Genomic DNA, 19,637 nt, shown 5'->3' on the forward strand with positions numbered 1-19,637 from the left:
TTTGTGGTCTGGTTATGTAGCCATCTTTGTTACCTCCAATATTTTGACTTGGTTTGTTCCTTTTAAGAGGTTAAAGAGCGACTGCCCCGAAAAAGAAACGCCTTGTTTTGAAAACGGCCTATATGGCATCTGAGTCAAACATTTATTCTAGTGACTAAATTGACAATAAGATAATCGATGTTAGTCTCGTCCAAAACAGAGGTTTGCGAGATAGGAAAAAATAGTATTTCAGTGAATGAAGGGTACTGAAACAGTTTCTTGGGTTGATTTCAATCCTGCACACAACACAACCTGCAGTGCAGCTGCTCGCAACCCTATCGTCAATTTGGTTTGACATTTGATATCCCTATGGAGCTAGATAGGGACCATAAGTAAATTACACAATGTACATGGGCCAATCCTTTAAAATGTCTGTAGACTGGTTAGCTGACAACGTCACAAACGATGCGCACGCTTCAATGGGGCAGAAGTCTGTGTGTTGTGACGAGATGGCCAGCAACAATGAAAAGAAGCAATGTGGGGAATCGTAGGTGGCTCGTTTTAAATCTGGTTCTTGATACCATGTAGTTGGTGTTTTGTCACGTCAACTTCAATATGGTTAACATTTGCGAGCTAGCCAACAACTGCAACGATGTATGAGAAGTCCTCATTGTGCAAATGTATTTGATTACATATGGTCAACAAATACAATCTAAGCCAACCCTGTCTGTTTTGCCCCAAAGTTGCACATGCGTTGGCTTTGTTGCTAAACAACCAACTCACCTATAGCTCCAAACTTCAACGACTTAACTTCAAACTAACTATAAATTGTAGAAATTCATACTTTTAATATTTTGTATTTAAATGAGACAACTGAAAGCTGTGCAACATTAAAATAGTGTCCCATTTTACATGGTGTAATTTGTTGGTCCATTTGATGTCAGACAAGCTGCATTTCTTAATGAACGAGCCTAAATCAGGAAGTTCAGCTCCGTTTTAAACATTGAGACATTTACCTTGGAAGATTAGAACAGTAGCTCTTAACTAAGGGTTCCCCATACTGATGACTCATCCTGGACTTGCAGTTAAGGATCACTTTTAAAATGTTAGTACAGCTCGAGGTGGTGTTTTCCCTGATAATAATACAAACAGAAACGCCTAAATACTTTACCCTCCTGTTATACATATGTGAATGATTTAATGTATTCATTTGGTGGACACTAAACAAAATTGACAATCATTAAAAAGACTATACAAAGGGACTTTTTCATGACCTTGTATATGAGGTATGCACAATTCCTTTTCAATATCACACCATCCAATGTTCTCACAATAGTAAAACCTAGGAAATTGGAGCTCCATCCAAAGAAGATCCTGTAGCAGCTCAAATTAGATTTATGGCTGAAATGCCTTCATTGCCTGAGAGAGAAAGGGGACGGCGATTTAAAAAAAAAAAAGGAATCCTAATTGAATTACATGCCGGCATTAGAGATTCTCTACGTCATCGGATTGCATAGCAGACGAGATGTTATCATTGCCAGTAATGCAGCGTTCGTTTGGCATGGTCCAGCAGTGAACCAGCCTGCCTCCCTGTGGGCATTCCGTTCTCTGTGGCATCCAATGACGACTGCAACAGGGTCAGCAATCTGTCACAATGATATACAGTGGGGAGAACAAGTATTTGATACACTGCCGATTTTGCAGGTTTCCCTACTTACAAAGCATGTAGAGGTCTGTCATTTTTATCATAGGTACACTTCAACTCAGAGACGGAATCTAAAACAAAAATCCAGAAAATCACTGATTTTTAAGTAATTAATTTGCATTTTATTGCATGACATAAGTATTTGATCACCTACCAACCAGTAAGAATTCCAGTTCACAGACCTGTTTGTTTTTTCTTTAAGAAGCCCTCCTGTTCTCCACCCGTTACCTGCATAAAAGACACCTGTCCACACACTCAATCAAACAGACTCCAACCTCTCCACAATGGCCAAGACCAGACAGCTGTGTAAGGACATCAGGGATAAAATTGTAGACCTGCACAAGGCTGGGATGGGCTACAGGACAATAGGCAAGCAGCTTGGTGAGAAGGCAACAACTGTTGGCGCAATTATTAGAAAATGGAAGAAGTTCAAGATGTCGGTCAATCACCCTCGGTCCGGGGCTCCATGGAAGATCTCACCTTGTGGGGCATCAATGATCATGAGGAAGGTGAGGGATCAGCCCAGAACTACATGGCAGGACCTGGTCAATGACCTGAAGAGAGCTGGGACCACAGTCTCAAAGAAAACCATTAGTAACACACTACGCCGTCATGGATTAAAATCCTGCAGCGCACGCAAGGTCCCCCTGCTCAAGCCAGCGCATGTCCAGGCCCGTCTGAAGTTTGCCAATGACCATCTGTATGAACCAGAGGAGGAATGGGAGAAGGTCATGTGGTCTGATGAGACAAAAATAGAGCTTTTTGGTCTAAACTCCACTCGCCGTGTTTGGAGGAAGAAGGATGAGTACAACCCCAAGAACACCATCCCAACCGTGAAGCATGGAGGTGGAAACATCATTCTTTGGGGATGCTTTTCTGCAAAGGGGACAGTACGACTGCACCGTATTGAGGGGAGGCTGGATGGGGCCATGTATCGGGAGATCTTGGCCAACAACCTCCTTCCCTCAGTAAGAGCATTGAAGATGGGTAGTGGCTAGGTCTTCCAGCATGACAACGACCCAAAACACACAGCCAGGGCAACTAAGGAGGGGCTCCGTAAGAAGCATCTCAAGGTCCTGGAGTGGCCTAGCCAGTCTCCAGACCTGAAGCCAATAGAACATTTTTGGAGGGAGCTTAATGTCCGTATTGCCCAGCGACAGCCCCGAAACCTGAAGGATCTGGAGAAGGTCTGTATGGAGGAGTGGGCCAAAATCCCTGCTGCAGTGTGTGCAAACCTGGTCAAGAACTACAGGAAATGTATGATCTCTGTAATTGCAAACAAAGTTTTCTGTACCAAATATTAACTTCTGCTTTTCTGATGTATCAAATACTTGTCATGCAATAAAATGCAAATTAATTACTTAAAAATCATACAATGATTTTCTGGATTTTTGTTTTAGATTCCGTCTCTCACAGTTGAAGTGTACCTATGATAACAAATTACAGACCTCTACATGCTTTAAGTAGGAAAACCTGCAAAATCGTCAGTGTAACAAATACTTGTTCTCCCCACTGTAATTAACATTAATGACTGCCCTAAACTATTGTATCATGCCACTAGGTGTTGGGCCCTCAAAGCATATATCCAGCAAGGGGTTCAAGTGTAACAGGAGGAGCTATACTGGAAAAACAGGCTTCTGTTGTCCCTGTCACTTAGCAACTCGGGAGATTGATCGTGATATCCATCCCTGGTTCCACTCATTATTTAGCTGTCCTATGGGAATGGAGCACTGAAAGGGGTTAACACAGTAAATGTCTGTTTTCATTTATGCACCCCAACATCAGAATCCTACCTCACTGGATTACTCAGATCAGTGAAAAATAAGATTATGGTCTCCTTAACTGATTGTCAGCGAAACTGAATGTGAATTGTACAAGTGATTGGTTTATGCTTACAGGACATGAGAATGTGCTGGTCCAGAATGGGCATTGAAAGTAATTCCTGCTCTCTATTTTTCATTCTGTGTCTAAGACGTTGTGCCTCTTAACGTTGGCTTGTTGTACCCTCAATCCACAACATCAAAGAAAGAGGCGTTAAGACTAGGTTAGAAAGAATGTCCTATAGAATGTCACAATATGGATAATATCGAGGTTAGTACTCTGCCCATAACATCCCTAAGCACACTGGAGGCGTTTAAAATGTATTGATGTGGAGGTTTGCAAAAATAAATGTTGAATAGAATGTCATAACATGGATGGATATAGGCCAGTTAGAAATTAATTTAGGCACAAAGGGCTCAAACAAGGGGATTTGATGGGGATGAAGTCTCTCCTCCATAGTAATCAGCTTTGACTGGCGATGGGGGTAGGGGTAGGGCTCCCTGTATACAGGGATGATGAAACAACACTGTTGCATTGTCATAGTGTGATACTGAATTACCACATGCTCGTTACATTCAATTCAGATCATGTTGTATGTGACGTTATAAGTGCTGACCCCAGGAACATCCTGTTATTAGGGCTAGTACTACAATTTCAAAATAATGTTCATATGAAGCATTAGTGGAGAGAAAAGTACATTTCAGATCAAAGGAAACCCGTGTTCGGTTAGCTATTGTACAGGAATTTCATTAATAAGTAGGCTATTCCAATCAGGAAACGCGAGAACCCAAACGTCTTTAAGAAGATGTAAACAGATTTATTCTGACATCAGACCATCACAACAATCATATATAGTCGATCTATCATATCAGAGCATACAGACTTGTATTGGTTACATAACCTTCAAAATCGGAACTATAAATAGACTGTGCATGTTTAAAATAAATAATTCACTATTGCCTATAAGTCACTTGGTGTGGGGTTTTAAGGATTTTGTGCCTGCTCCAAAATGTATTGTGTTATGTAAAAGTGCTACAGGTCATGCAAAAAGTGTAATTGGTTGCAGGCTACTAGGTGATCTTTAACACAATTATGTGCAGACTAGCAAAAGGAAAAGAGGTATTAAAAAAAAAAAGGTAGGAAGGCTGTGGAATCACATCTCAGTCTCTGCTAGTAGGCTCTCGCCTAGACCTGACGTCAGCAGGACCCTCTGGGGGTGGGAGTCTGCAAGGGGCAGAGACAACGGAAACGGGTTTAGGACTTCTACAACTCCACAGCTAGCCTGGTCGCCACATCTGTAGGGTGCTTCAGCCTTATACGGAAAGACAATGAACAAGTTGGCCAAAGCACATACAGATCTCACTACCAGTCTACTCTAAAGCACTCCGGAAATGGGAACAGGCCTCATTCTTAAGCAAATGGGTTAGTTAGTTTGTAGGGTTATTTGTTTTGGGTTTATAGCAGCTTATAGAAAATTATTTATTTTGAATCTGCAAGACTCCAGAACAGAACACCCCAGTGGAACTGTCTAGACTATGACTAAGAAGGGACAGGGAAGGAGAGTGTTTTGGTTGGCCAGGTCAGCCCTTACTACTGTGGGGGACCCAGGTGGTTTTCTCCCTGGTGGGGATGCTAGCGCTGCATCGGGCCTCGCTCTCTTTGTCGTCGTCCTCCTCTCCCTCGGAGAGCAGGTCTGAGATCTGCTGCTGCAGCTCGGGGTTGATGGCGTTCTCAGCCAGGACCAGCATGCGCAGACAGGTGGGGTAGTTCTCCACCACGTCCAGGAATACCTGAGGGCACAGGGGAGGAGAGACTGTCATGAAGCACCGATAGGCTGCAGTAGGGGTTGATAAGAGGACTTGGTAGGTAGAGTTCTGCATGCCAGTGGGGATTTTGTAATCTAAGTTGTGAATTTACACTAAACAAAAATATAAAAACGCAACATGTAAAGTGTTAGTCACAATTTCCGTCAGCTGAAATAAGACCCCAGAAGTGTTCCGTACGTACAACAAGCTTATTTCTCTCAAATGTCACAAATTAGTTTACGTCACTGTTAGTGAGCGTTAATCCATCCACCTGACAGATGTGGCACATCAAGAAGCGGATTAAACAGCATGATCATTACACAGGTGCACCTTGTGCTGGGGACAAAAGGCCACTAAAAATGTGCAGTTGTCACACAACACAATGCCAAAGAAGTTTTAAAGTTGAGTGTGCAATTGAAATGTCCACCAGAGCTGTTGCCAGAGAACTGAAATGTACATTTCTCTACCATAATCCTCCAACGTCGTTTCAGAGAATTTCGCAATACGTCCAACCGGGCTCGCAACCTCAGACCACGTGTATGGCGTCGTGTGGGTGAGCGGTTTGCTGATGTCAACGTTGTGAACAGAGTACCCCATGGTGGTGGTAGGGTTATGGTATTGGCAGCTATAAGCTACAGACAACGAACACAATTGCATTTTATCATTTGCAATTTGAAGGCACAGAGATACCGTGACAAGATCCTGAGGCCCATTGTCATGCCATTCATCCGCCGCCATCACCTCATGTTACAGCATAATAATGCACGGCTCCATGTCGCAATGATCTGTACACAATTCCTGGAAGCTGAAAATGTCCCAGTTATTCCATGGCCTGCATACTCACCAGACATTTCACCCATTGAGCATGTTTGGGATGTTCTGGATCGATGCATACGACAGCGTGGTCCAGTTCCCGCGAATAACCAGCAACTTCACATTCCACAGCCTGTGGTGTGTCAAGATGTGTTTCGCTGCATGAAGAAAATGGTGGTCACACCAGATACTGACTGGTTTTCTGATCCATGCCCCCTACTTTTTTAAAAAGGGATCTGTGACCAACAGATAAATATCTGCATTCCCATGTAAAATCAATAGATTAGGGCCAAATGAATTTCTTTACATGTACTTATATGAACTGTAACTCAGTAAAATCTTTGAAATTATTTTTGCTCAGTGTATGTGGTTTGTTCATCTTGAATTCTTCGGCATGTAACAAATCACTTCAATGTGTATTTTTGTTTGCTCCGATTTGTCCCGATTTATAGTACTCGTCTCAAAAGCAGTGACGTTTCTTCTTAATGTGAAGTGCATGTCAAGGCTAGTCTCTTTATAAATCAGCTAGCTTTAGAAAGGAGAGAGACACAGTAGCTAAAAAATGAATTGAAAGTCTGAAATTGATCAATTGTCCATAAGCCTTGAGCACTTTTCATTTGCACTTGCCAGGCCAAAGCTGGCGAAGTGTGTTTGTGAGAAAAGAGTGTCTGAGTGTAGTAAGCACATCTTCACAGCCAATTAGACTCAGGGTTATGGGTCAATACCAGTGAGTGTGGGAGGGAGACTAAGAAGGAGCTGCCTGTCTAGATGAAGTTGACTTTGATCAAAGACTGAGGCCTCGCAGCCACCAGACGGTGACTGTGGTATGCTAGCCCAAGGCTCTGTTCAGCACTCCCACCCTTGTTGTTCCACACTCATATGCATGCACATGAAAGCCCCTTCGTCTCCTAAGAAAGCAGACAGACTTTGAAATTAGCCCATGAGAGGAACAGGGCTTTGCTACGATGACAGCTAAATTGGGAGATTTGATATACAGCAGCCCCACCTAGTGGATATAACTATAAAATCAATTTACAATCTACAGAATAGGTGGGATTGAAAAAGAACAATGTTACATTTACATTAAAGCTCATTAAATATAATGGAACCATAAGGGAAATAATATTAATGGAAATAAATTAGTTATTTTTCAATTGATGATTGGCATTAGTAATGCTGGAAATGGGCACCACATTTTGAGAAGAGGCATGGAAGTTAAATGGCCACACCAGTAGAAATCCTTTTTCGAGCTGAAAGACGATGGCCAGAGCTTACCCGATGGCCAGAGCTTACCCATGATGTTGCACAACGATTTAGGTCAAGTCATCGTTTTAGTCAAACATGATATTTGGGCTTGAAGTGACAAATCTGAACTGCTCACTTGGGTGCAAATCCATGTGAATGGGGTGTCTTTTCCAATGATATGAAATACACATTTTCACATGACAAGGCGACAGGTAGCCTAGCGGATAAGAGCGTTGGGCCAGTACCAGAAAGGTCCCTGGTTCAAATCCCCTATCCGACTAGCTGAAAAATCTGTATGTGCCCTTGAGCATGCCACTGACCCCTAATTACTCCTGTAAGCCGCTCTGGATAAGAGTGTCTGCTAAATGACTAAAATGTTTCATTTCAGGGGTGGAAGCTATAAATCATAATGAAACTATGCTGAACAATTTTTCCTTTTTTTTTACTGAGTTACAGTTCATATATGGAAATCAATGAATTGAAAAATCCAGTAGGCCCTAATGATTTTACATGATTGGGCAGGGGTGCAGCTATGGGTGGGCCTGACATAGGCCCAGCCAATCAGAATGAGATTTTCCAAACAAAAGGCCTTTATTACAGACAGACATACTACTCATCAGTTTCATAAACTGTCCGGGTGGCTGGTCTCTGACAATCCCGCAGGTGAAGAAGCCGGATGTGGAGGTCCTGGGCTGGCATGATTACACAGTCTACGGTTGTGAGGCAGGTTGGACATACTGCCAAATTCTCTAAATTGACATTGGAGACGGCTTATGGTAGAGAAATGAACATTAAATTATCTGTCAATAGCTCTGGTGGACATTCCTGCAGTCAGCATGCCAATTGCACACTACCTCAAAACTTGAGACATCTGTAGCATTGTGTGACAAAACTGCACATTTTAGAGTGGCCTTTTATTGACCCCAGCACAAGGTGCACCTGTGTAATGATCATGCTGTTTAATCAGCTTATTGATAATGGCACACCTGTCAGTTGGATAGATTACCGTGGCAAAGGAGAAACGCTCACCAACAGCGACGTAAACACATTTGTGCACAACATTTGAGAGAAATCAGCTTATACTTTACATGTTGCGTTTATATTTTTTATTTATATTTCTTCCACTTTCTTTGTAATGTTTTTCCACACACTCAGTGGTGCAGATGACTATGCACTAGTGGTAATGTTGGTGACACTACAGACCTGTGCTGACTGGTTTGTGAGGCCTGTTCCCTCCAGATCTAACACCTCCAGAGTTCTGCTGGACGCCACAGCCACGGCTAGCATACCAGCAATCTGGTCCCCTGGAATCCCAACACAGCCAAAACATGAGTGAATTCAGAAGGTGAGTTTGTCATTTGAGCGTTACAGAAAGCTGATTGGTGCCATTGACTCAGAACAACAGACTAGGACCACACACACATTAGTATTTGCATAAATAAATCATTTATTCCAACAGCATAAAGCTGATATAGAGTTAATTAGATACACCACGTTCATGAAAATGGTTCGCTCCTACAGAAAGTAGGTCATGTGGCTGTGGCTTGCTATATAAAGCAGACAGGCATCGAGGCATTCGGTTACTGTTCGATTGAACGTTAGAATGGGCAAAACGAGTGACCTAAGCAACTTTTAGCGCGGTATGATCATGGGTTCCAGACATGCCGGTTTCAGCATCTCAGAAATGGCCTGCCTCCTGGACTTTTCACGCACGACCATGTCTAGGGTTTATAGAGAATGGTGCGACTAACAAAAACCATCTAGTCAGCACCAGTCCTGTGTGCGAAAACAGCTTGTTGATGAGAGCGGTCGAATGGTAAGAATCATGCAAACTAACAGGCGGGCCACAAACAGGCAAATAATGGTGCAGTACAACAGTGGTGTGCAGAACAGTATCTCAGGCCTCCCGAGTGGCGCAGAGGTCTAAGGCACTGCATCGCAGTGTTAGAGGCATCACTACAGGCCCGGGTTTGATCCCAGGCTGTGTCGCAGCCGGGGGAAACCCAATTGGCCCAGCGTCGTTCAGGTTAGGGGAAGGTTTGGTCGGCCGGGATGTCCTTGCCCCATCGCTTTCTAGCGACTCCTTGTGGCGGGCCGGGCGCACGCAGGCTGACTTCAGTTGCCAGGTGTACGGTGTTTCCTCCGACACATTGGTGCGGCTGGCTTTCGGATTAAGCGAGCAGTGTGTCAAGAAGCAGTGCGGCTTGGCAGGGTCGTGTTTTGGAGGAAGCATGGCTCCCGACCATCACCTCTCCTGATTCCGTACAGGCGTTGCAGCAATGGGACAAGACTAACTACCAATTGGATATCACGAAATTGAGGAGAAAAAGGGGTCAAAAGAATTGACAGCATCTCAGACCACACAACTAGTCGGCCCTTGTCACGGATGGGCCATTACATCAGAAGACCACACCAGGTTCAACTCCTATCCAGTGGGCACGCAATCACCAACACTGGACAATTGAGGAGTGGAAAAACATTGCCTGGTCCGACGAATCCTGGTTCTTGTTGCGTCATGCTGATGGCCGCGCTATGGGACTCCCTATCACGGCCGGTTGTGATACAGCCCGTGACCAAACCAGGGTCTGTAGGGACGCCTCTAGCACTGAGATGCACTGCCTTAGACTGCTGTGCCACTCGGGAGCCCAAACAAGTCCCAGTTGGGGCTACCCACGGTGTTCACTACATTGGTGTCAGAAGTGGGAACGCGCCCGCGAGGCCATTGGCGGGGCAGTTCACATGAGGGACTTGCTATAGTGTAACCACCTTAACCCAACACCTAGTGACCTCGTCAAGAGATTCAGATCACTTGGCGAAAAGCTAAGGTGGTGGGCTGACAGTCACTGAACCCGGGTTTGAGTCCTGGTCTGGTCTACCCCTACAATTTGCTATGTTAAAGGCACATGCATTTCCTAGCCACCGTGCTTCTACACCTGCATTGCTTGCCATTTGGGCTTTTAGGCTTGGTTTCTGCAAAGCACTTTGACATTAAATAAATAACATTTGATTGATTTTGATGTGTCAGTCATTAGGAGTGTCATTGATCTCCATAATTCAGATGGATGAAATGGAATCCAAATGTTATGCCCTATATACTTAAATACCCGGTATAACCCAAAATGACCATAGCCCTATAATTGTGTATCAAGAAGGCCTATGCCCTCTAAAATGTAAACTTAAGTTAACTTGGGACATCATGTTCTTCAGATGACCTCCTTTCCCATTTATCTTTCTATCTAGTGCAAGCAGCCAGGTGGTTGTCATGGAGATAACAAATATTATTGGGTAATGCAGGAGGCAACTGGCCCATAAAATGGACATCGGTAACTCAAGAGTGCTTCACCTCTGAAACGGGCCCGTTACGCATGATGACACATTAATGTTGTTCCAACACTTGCCGTTCACAATAGTTCATATTGATTAAGTATTTTTAATGGCAACACTTTGAGTTGAGTGCAATATTCCTTTCAAATGTTAAGAACTTGATTCCATACAAGCGGATTCCATATAAAGAAATTCACTGATATAAAGTACAGTAATTGGTTTTGTGTCCTCGTGATTGGTTCTTACCCAGGGGGTTGTAGTCCAGGTTGAGGACTCGGAGCTGGGAGCTGTGGGCCACAGCGATGGCCAAGCGGGCCCAGCCCTTTGTGGTGATGCTGGGGTTTGCACTCAGAGTCAGCTCCCTAAGACCTGTGGGACAGGCAGACCATCAAATGACCAACTAGCTATAGCCAGAGCCGAATGTAGCCATATATTAAAGGTTCTGACTAGCTAGTGTGTGTTTTCTCCATTATCATGTCAAATGAGTCTAATTGTAAACATAATGCCTTCATAAAGCCCTTTATACGGCCTATAAAGATGCTTCAGAAATCACTCGTAAGCAAATGTCATGCTACATATAGGATGGAAAAAGATAATTTGACAGAGCTATGTGGTGTTAATAACAACTTTATGAATGCTCTATAAAGCCTATAGAAGTTGCAATTTGTCTGGACTGTATTTTCTATACTAAAACATGCGTTTCTCTCTCTGCTTCCATTTCCCCTACACACACACTAACAAGAGAGGACCTCTACACTAGCCTACTGTTTCCAGGCCCCAGTCCCTCAGCCGGCCAAGCAGGTTCAGAGTCCGATACCTCCAGTAAAAATGAGGGCTCTACCTGATTTGGCCCCGTCCGGAGGCAGCATGCCACAGATTAGCCGCAGTGCCTCGTCCCCCAGCATACAGTCCCCCAGGTCCAGACAGACCAGTAAAGGGTGAGTGGAAAGAGCAGTGTTAAGTGTGACCAATCCTGCATCCAGGAGGGGGCTTCCGTGGAGACTGTGGCATATGAGAGATGGGAGGAGAGAAAGAGGGGGAAAAAATGCAGAATATCATTCAATATGAAAGTGCCAGTGAAGACTATCCAATTCATTCACTCATGTTTACACATATAGCCTAATACAGAGCACCGCTTTCAAGCTACATAAAGCATCAACTTGACATAGACTTGAGTTCATGCTCATCCTCATGGAGAGTCTGGTCCCCCTGATGTGATGCCATGGCGAAAACATGCTACAGCTCTTAATAATGGATCCCAAATTGAGGGACCCATGCTGATTACAATGAGTGAATAGACAGTAGCCGTATCATTATCAACCACTAAGACCAATCAGACAGACAACTTATTAATTGTAATTCACTACTTACAATAGGGTCTGGATCGATCTGTTGGTCTTGAGTGCATCGGCAAGATGCTTGGTTCGGTTGATGGTGGAGACCACACCGAGGTTCAGGTTGAGTTGCGCCAGTGAGTGGGACTCCGTCACTCCGCGACACACCCGTCCGAAGTCTCGGTCTGAAAGCTGACATCCCCTGATAGACAAAAGCCTCACACTGTTCTCTTTCAGGCTTTCACAAATATCCTTGATCTCAGCTCCCGACAGTGCCTCTCCCGTTATTTGAATAGAACCTGGTAGCATTTTGGTAAATGTTTGTGTACTAGGCCTACATTACATTCAAGGTTTGTGCCCAGCAGATATGGACATGCATTGTAGGCATACAATTATCCAACGTCGGTAGGCTGTTAAATTACATTTCAAAGTCAATAGGCTATTTACGATATCCGATATTTGCAAGACTGTCTGTATTGTAGCTGGTTTGATTGAGCATTTATTATTAGGCTATGCATAGGAAAAGAGCACACGAGGTAGGTGTTCTGAAGTTAAATCGTTCCTAAACCCCCCATGCGCCGTTTCAAGCGCTGACATAACCTCCTGCTACCACGTAGCTCGCTAAACCCTTCGCGATTCTTCTTACACAGGCCGTGAATGGGTACATTCGTCGATACATATTAGCCAGGCTCCAATAAAATCGAATGTCGTGCAGTTTTCCAGATCCTCATGCAGAACAAACTGTTTGCATTCCAGTCATCTTTTGAGCTTGGCACCGGAGCAAAGGCGATCGTTTGTTTGCCCCTTTTGCAGCAGGTAGCGGTTACTATGGACACCCTCTTCTCAATGTCATCAGAAACATCTTTGCAATCAGTCCTTTTCTGACTGTCACATGTTGCTCTCTAATTAGTTTACTAATGCTCGTTTTCCTCTGTCGTCAAGGGCGCGTGCAGCCTCCTCAAATAATATGTGTGGCTGCAGACCTCGGGAAATATTGCTGGTCTGAGCAAATGTTTCTTCAGGAGTAAAACATGCAAGTCGAGGGCGAATATATATAGCTGTGGTCTCAGTACAGAGTAGGTTATTGCTATTGATCACGTGCAGTGCTGGCGTTGGTCTGACCGGGGCTGTGCTGGTCTCGTCCTGCCCAAATACATCACCTGACCTGTCTATACCACACCCATAGATAGATAGCTCTTGGCCTTTACATTTCTTCCCCTCGAATTATTAATGTAAGTGCATAATGCAACATGATCACCAAATAGATAGGCCTGTCATATAACTATTCCCTATAAAAACGTTTTGAAAAAAAAAGCATCATAATCAATAGGCCTAGAATAAACTCTCATGAGTTTAACCTTCCAATTACACTGTTCTCTGGGTCAAACACACTATTATGGAAGCTCGTTCCCGCCACCTAAACAATCAAATCTAACTAAGAGTTATGAGATAGTAAGTCATTATTATGAGATAGTAAAAAGTTAATTATGAGATAGTAAGACATTGTTATGAGATATGTTTAGGCTATCTGTATCACATGAATCACGTATTTGTATGCGTGCGAGGAGAGCGTTTGTGTTGATATTGTTAGATATTAATGGATTGGAGAGTTGTTGATGTGAGTTGGTGCCTGTTTGATGACATCTGGTTGGCATCAGATTTAATTAATTATTTTAAATCCATTGAAGGGACTTTTAATATATAGTCATTGATTCTTGAAGAATGTAACTTTGTCACAACACAACTGATTGGCTCAAACACATTAAGAAGGAAATAAATTCCACAAATTAACTTTTTACAAGACATACCTGTTAATAGAAATGCATTCCAGGTGACTACTTCATGAAGCTGGTTGAGAGAATGCCAAAAGTGTGCAAAGCTGTCATCAAGGCAAAGGGTGGCTACTTTGAAGAATCTCAAATATAAAATGTATTTTGATTTGTTTAATACTTTTTTGGTTACTACACATCCATATGTGTTATTTCATAGTTTTGATGTCTTCACTATAATTCTACAATGTAGTAAAAATAAAGAAAAACCTTTGAGTTGGTGTGTCCAAACGTTTGACTGGTACTATATATATATATATATATATAGATATATATATATATATATATTTATATATGATTACTGAATAACCATAGCCTCCAGCACATTGGTAGTCACCCAGGTTGAGGGTGTGACAGCTGAGTATCCTTCCACTGTGCCTATCTCATGTCTCGTTGCAGACTGCAGTCACATCCCATAGTTCCCCTAGTGAGTGGAGAGGACTAGTGGAGGGCATGGCTATGCTGCCACATTTCAACATAGACAAACCTTGTATAAAATATGTTGAATTTGTACCTTTAAAACAACATTAGATCCACTATCAGAATAAAATTCAATAGGCTAGGCAGCAAGGTTATAGCCAAGCCCAGCCTTGCTTAGCTATGATATTTATCATTGATTATTACCAATGTGCTATCGTGAGAATGATTGTTGAGCGATCTCCACTTAAAAACCAAATAGATTTACTGTTGCTATCAAAGCCATTCCAAAGTGTAGGTTTAACAGAGCAAATGAAATTTGACCATACTTTATCATTCATATATCCTCAATTAAGCTATTTAGGACTACGGTATAAAGCATTTGCAAAGTTATTCACAGCTATTGTTTCGATTCAACAAAAAATAGAGAACACATAGGCTTAGGGCGGCTATGCCCAAACTGGGGTATACCCAGGGGTAAGCCAAATAAAAATGTGATTCACATTCTCAAACAGTCCATTTAGATTTTCCATGGGGCTATACATTTGGGTGATGTTTTTTTCTCGCCTGAGTAGCCACATTTCACTGCCAAAAATAAAATTAAACCATCTAGTGTTCAGCGAAATAACAACACAATGTCAAAGACAGGTAGCCTAGTCAAATCATTAACATCCAATCACATTACCTGTTACTCTCTCGGCGGAATTCCACTAATGGTCTGTATGTAGCCAAACGTAGCTGCTGCTCATTCCGTTTGCTTGAAAATTGATAAATGGTTAAAAAAAAAGTAAGGCCCGCGTCCATAGAGACACATACCAGCTCTACTGGTGTAGTACTGCTACTACCAGCAGTACTACACCTGCACCTGTCGACGACACAAGTTGTTCTGCTTCCACAAGCACATCCAATACTAGCATCAGTAATTCTACATTTGTTGCTAGCCCAGCTATGTTTGAGGGTCAAATAAGGAAGACATCCTCTTCTGGAAACCAGGATAACAGAAGAGGATATTTTTAAAGTACTGGACAGCGTTGTGACATCAAATGGACTTTGGTGGTCAAGATGTGTTGGTATCTGTACTGATGGCCCGACGCCCCTTGGGTACACTGCAGCATCCACCGAGAGGCTCTTGCTGCCAAGGGAATGCCTGACAGCTTGAAAGACGTTTTGGACACTACAGTGAATATGGTTAACTTTGTTAAAGCAAGGCCCCTGAACTCTTGTGTATTTTCTACATTATGCAATGATATGGGCAGCGACCATGTAACGCTTTCACAACATATATAAGTGCGCTGGTTATCAAGGGGCAAAGTATTTTATTTTTTTATGAATTGAGAGACTGCCTCCAGTCCTCTTACCGATATCTGAACAAGAGACCCTCATCGAAACAAACGGTTCTATGAAAATGTAATTTAATCAGAAGCCACTGCCAGATATCTGGATAGGGCTGCGCTCAGAGTATCCTGCCTTGGCAAATCGTGCTGTTAAGACACTGATGCCCTTTGCAACCACATACTTATGTGAGTGGATTTTCTGCTCTCACTAGCATCAAAACAAAATACAGGCACAGACTGTGTGGAAAATGATTTAAGACTGAGACTCTCTCCAATACAACCCAACATTGCAGAGTTATGCCCATCCTTTCAAGCACACCCTTTTCATTAACCTGTGGTGAGTTATTCACAATTTTGATGAACAAATAAGGTTTTATATGTAAGATGGTTAAATAAAGAGCAAAATTATTGATTATTATTATTTGTACCCTGGACCTATAAGAGCTCTTTGTCACTTCCCACGAGCCGGGTTGTGACAAAAACCCAACCTCATTCTTATGTTTAATAAATGTATCGTACAGTGTTGTGTGTGGCAGGCTTACAATGATGGCAAAAAACAACATTTGAGAGTGCGCTGACCCTGGTGCTAGAGGGGCTACGCAGCTGGAGGTTAAATGCTTGAAGGGGTACGTACGGGGCTATAAAAAGATTGGGAATCACTGGCCTAGGGTTTCAAGGTCTAATTGATTTAAAATATAACTATATTTAGTCTTATTGAATTGTTTGGTTGTCAACGCAACCAAATATCAACATTTTAAGGATATTTATATTCTGCTTGGATAGTTCCATCTGTGCCACTGAATTAGTCTGGCTTTTAATAATAGTTTGTTTTTAAATTAATCATTAATATGCTGGATTCACGTCTCCATATCAACCAGAAATCTAAGTTAAAGAATAGGACTAAATCAAATCAAATTTGATTTAAAGTGCATTTAAAGTTTGATAGTTCTATTCTTTAAATTAGATTTCTGGTTGGTTTTAATTCATTTGTAGACCAACTTAAATTAAAGCCAGCAGCACAGATGGAACTATCCAAACAGAAGATGCATCTCCTTCAAATGTTGCGTTGACAACCAAACACAGTTCAACATAACTTTTTTAATACCGTAAATAGCTTAAAGTTAAGGCTCTTACAGACTAATTTAACACTCGACTTTAAAATAAGAAACACATCCATGGTCACATTTAGATTCCAATGTAATTATATAAAGCGTGGTGATTTGTGTGACAACTAAACCAAAAATAAGACATTGTTTTTTCATTGGAATTTGGTTGTGCTTTTAGATGGTTGAAAGCATAGTGATAACACATTGGAAATTCAACTAACTTTTGGCTGTCTTTTTGAGTGGGTTAATATAGTTCTCATTAATCATTGTTTCAACCAAATATTACCCAATTATCCACGTTGAAATGACTTGGTGTGCCCAGACAAACATTCTCTGCATGGTGTTGTGGGAAACGCAAGAATCGTTAAAACAAAAGCCTAAATTCCATCGCTATTAGGAAACTGGGCCCTGGCCAATATTTACTCGTCAGCAGAGAAATAGACTCCAAGAGGTTTGAAGGTCAGCCTGAAAATCCAACTTCAATGTCATTCAGCTGACCCTAAAGGAGTTCTTCAGGGATACGTGGTGTTTTTCAGCCATGAAGTACTCACTCACAGCTGTACTACATGATGACATGGTGGGGTGCTGCCCCAATTTAACTTATTCCAGAGGCTGGTCCAAAATCAAATAAAAATCCAATCACTTTTTATTGGTCACATACACGTGTTTAGCAGATGATATTGCAGGTGTAGCGAAATGCTAGCGCCAAGAGTGCATTAATATCTAACAAGTAAAATCAAACAATTTCACAACAATACACACAAATCTAAGTAAAGGAATGGATTTAAGAATATATTCCTGATGGGCCACCCCCAACTGTTGAAGGTAGGAAACAGCACCTCCACTTCGCTGATCCTCAACACAGGGGCCCCACAAGGGTGCGTGCTCAGCCCCACTCCTGTACTTCCTGTTCAGCCTCCAACTCAATCAAGTTTGCACACGACACAACAGTAGTAGGCCTTATTACCAACAATGACGAGAAAACCTACAGGGAGGAGGTGAGGGCCCTGGGAGAGTGGTGCCAGGAAAATAACCTCTCACACAACGTCAACAAAACAAAGGAGCTGATCGTGGACTTCAGGAAACAGCAGAGGGAGCACGCCCCTATCCACATCAAAAGGACCACAGTGGAAAGCTTCAAGTTCCTCGGCGTACACATTACTGACGATCTGAAATGGTCCACCCACAGAGACAGTGTGGTGAAGAAAGCGCAACTCCACCTTTTAAACCTCAGGAAGCTGAAGAAATTTGGCTTGGCCCCTAAGACCCTCACAAACTTTTACAGATGCACAATTGAGAGCATCCTGTTGGGCTGTATCACCGCCAGGTACGGCAACTGCACCGTCTACAACCTCGGGCTCTCCAGAGGGGGAAAACTACCTGCCCTCCAGGACACCTACAGCACCCGATGTCACAGGAAGGTCAAAAAGATCATCAAGGACATCAACCACTCGAGCCATGGCCTGTACACCCCGCTATCATCCGGAAGGCGAGGTCAGTACAGATGCATCAAAGCTAGGACTGAGAGACTGAAAAACAGCTTCTATTTCAAGGCCATCAGACTGTTAAATAGCCATCACTAGCCGGCTTCCACCCGGTTACGTAACCCTGCACCTTAGAGGCTGCTACCCTATATACAGTCGTGGCCAAGTTGAGAATGACACAAATATACATTTTCACAAAGTCTGCTGCCTCAGTTTGTATGATGGCAATTTGCATTTGCTCCAGAATGTTATGAAGAGTGATCCGATTAATTGCAATCTCCCTCACTGACATCATGCCAGTGATTCTCTCGTTAACACAGGTGTGAGTGTTGACGAGGACAAGGCTGGAGATCACTCTATCATGCTGAGAGTTCAAAAAACAGACTGGAAGCTTCAAAAGGAGGGTGGTGCTTGGAATCATTGTTCTTCCTGTGTCAAGCATGGTTACCTGCAAGGAAACACGTGCCGTCATCATTGCTTCACACAAAAAGGGCTTCACAGGCAAGGATATTGCTGCCAGTAAGATTGCACCTAAATCAACCATTTATCAGATCATCAAGAACTTCAAGGAGAGCGGTTCAATTGTTGTGAAGAAGGCTTCAGGGAGCCCAAGAAAGTCCAGCAAGTGCCAGGACCGTCTCTTAAAGTTGATTCAGCTGTGGGATCGGGGCACCACCAGAACAGAGCTTGCTCAGGAATGGCAGCAGGCAGGTGTGAGCGCATCTGCACACACAGTGAGGCGAAGACTTTGAGGATAGCCTGGTGTCACGAAGGGCAGCAAAGAAGCTTCTTCTCTCCAGGAAAAACATCAGGGACGGACTGATATTCTGCAAAAGGTAAAGGGATTGGACTGCTGAGGACTGTGGTAAAGACATTTTCTCTGATGAATCCCCTTTCCGATTGTTTGGGGCATCCGGAAAAAAGCTTGTCCGGAGAAGACAAGGTGAGCGCTACCATCAGTCCTGTGTCATGCCAACAGTAAAGCATCCTGAGACCATTCATGTGTGGGGTTGCTTCTCAGCCAAGGGAGTGGGCTCACTCACAATTTTGCCTAAGAACACAGCCATGAATAAAGAATGGTACCAACACATCCTCAGAGAGCAACATCTCCCAACCATCTAGGAACATTTGGTGACCAACAATGCCTTTTCCAGCATGATGGAGCACCTTGCCATAAGGTAAAAGTGATAGCTAAGTGGCTCGGGGAACAAAACATCGATATTTTGGACAGGAAACGCCCCACACCTTAATCCCATTGAGAACTTGTGGTCAATCCTCAAGGGACAGGTGGACTAACAAAAACCCACAAATTCTGACAAACTCCCAAGCATTGATTATGCAAGAATGGGCTGCCATCAGTCAGGATGTGGGCCAGAAGTTAATTGACAGCACGCCAGGGCGGATTGCAGAAGTCTTGAAAAAGAAGGGTCAACACTGCAAA

At 43.1% G+C, this 19,637-nt stretch overlaps 1 protein-coding gene across 1 annotated transcript; it reads right to left on the minus strand.

Annotated features, from left to right (window-relative positions):
- Window positions 1-4,301: 4,301 nt before the first annotated feature.
- Window positions 4,302-13,198, minus strand: lrrc73 (leucine rich repeat containing 73). Its single transcript, XM_029671948.2, has 6 exons — window positions 12,064-13,198; window positions 11,534-11,694; window positions 10,939-11,061; window positions 8,572-8,672; window positions 5,097-5,295; window positions 4,302-4,729 (listed from the first exon to the last, which is right to left on the minus strand). Exons 1-6 carry the CDS (start codon window positions 12,333-12,335, stop codon window positions 4,659-4,661), a joined length of 927 nt encoding a protein of 308 aa, XP_029527808.1. The 5' UTR covers window positions 12,336-13,198; the 3' UTR covers window positions 4,302-4,658.
- Window positions 13,199-19,637: the final 6,439 nt, after the last annotated feature.

This window comes from Oncorhynchus nerka, linkage group LG10 (assembly GCF_034236695.1).
Source record: "Oncorhynchus nerka isolate Pitt River linkage group LG10, Oner_Uvic_2.0, whole genome shotgun sequence".
NCBI classification, from domain to species: domain Eukaryota; kingdom Metazoa; phylum Chordata; class Actinopteri; order Salmoniformes; family Salmonidae; genus Oncorhynchus; species Oncorhynchus nerka.

Excerpts from the sequence above, each read along its gene's own strand:
- lrrc73 (XM_029671948.2), bottom strand. The coding sequence starts at position 12,335 with ATGCTACCAGGTTCTATTCAAATAACGGGAGAGGCACTGTCGGGAGCT. Across the intron at positions 5,296-8,571 it reads TCACAAACCAGTCAGCACAG|GTATTCCTGGACGTGGTGGA; the intron begins GTCTGTAGTGTC and ends CTGTGCCCTCAG. Across the intron at positions 4,730-5,096 it reads CACCTGGGTCCCCCACAGTA|ACTCCCACCCCCAGAGGGTC; the intron begins GTAAGGGCTGAC and ends TGCCCCTTGCAG.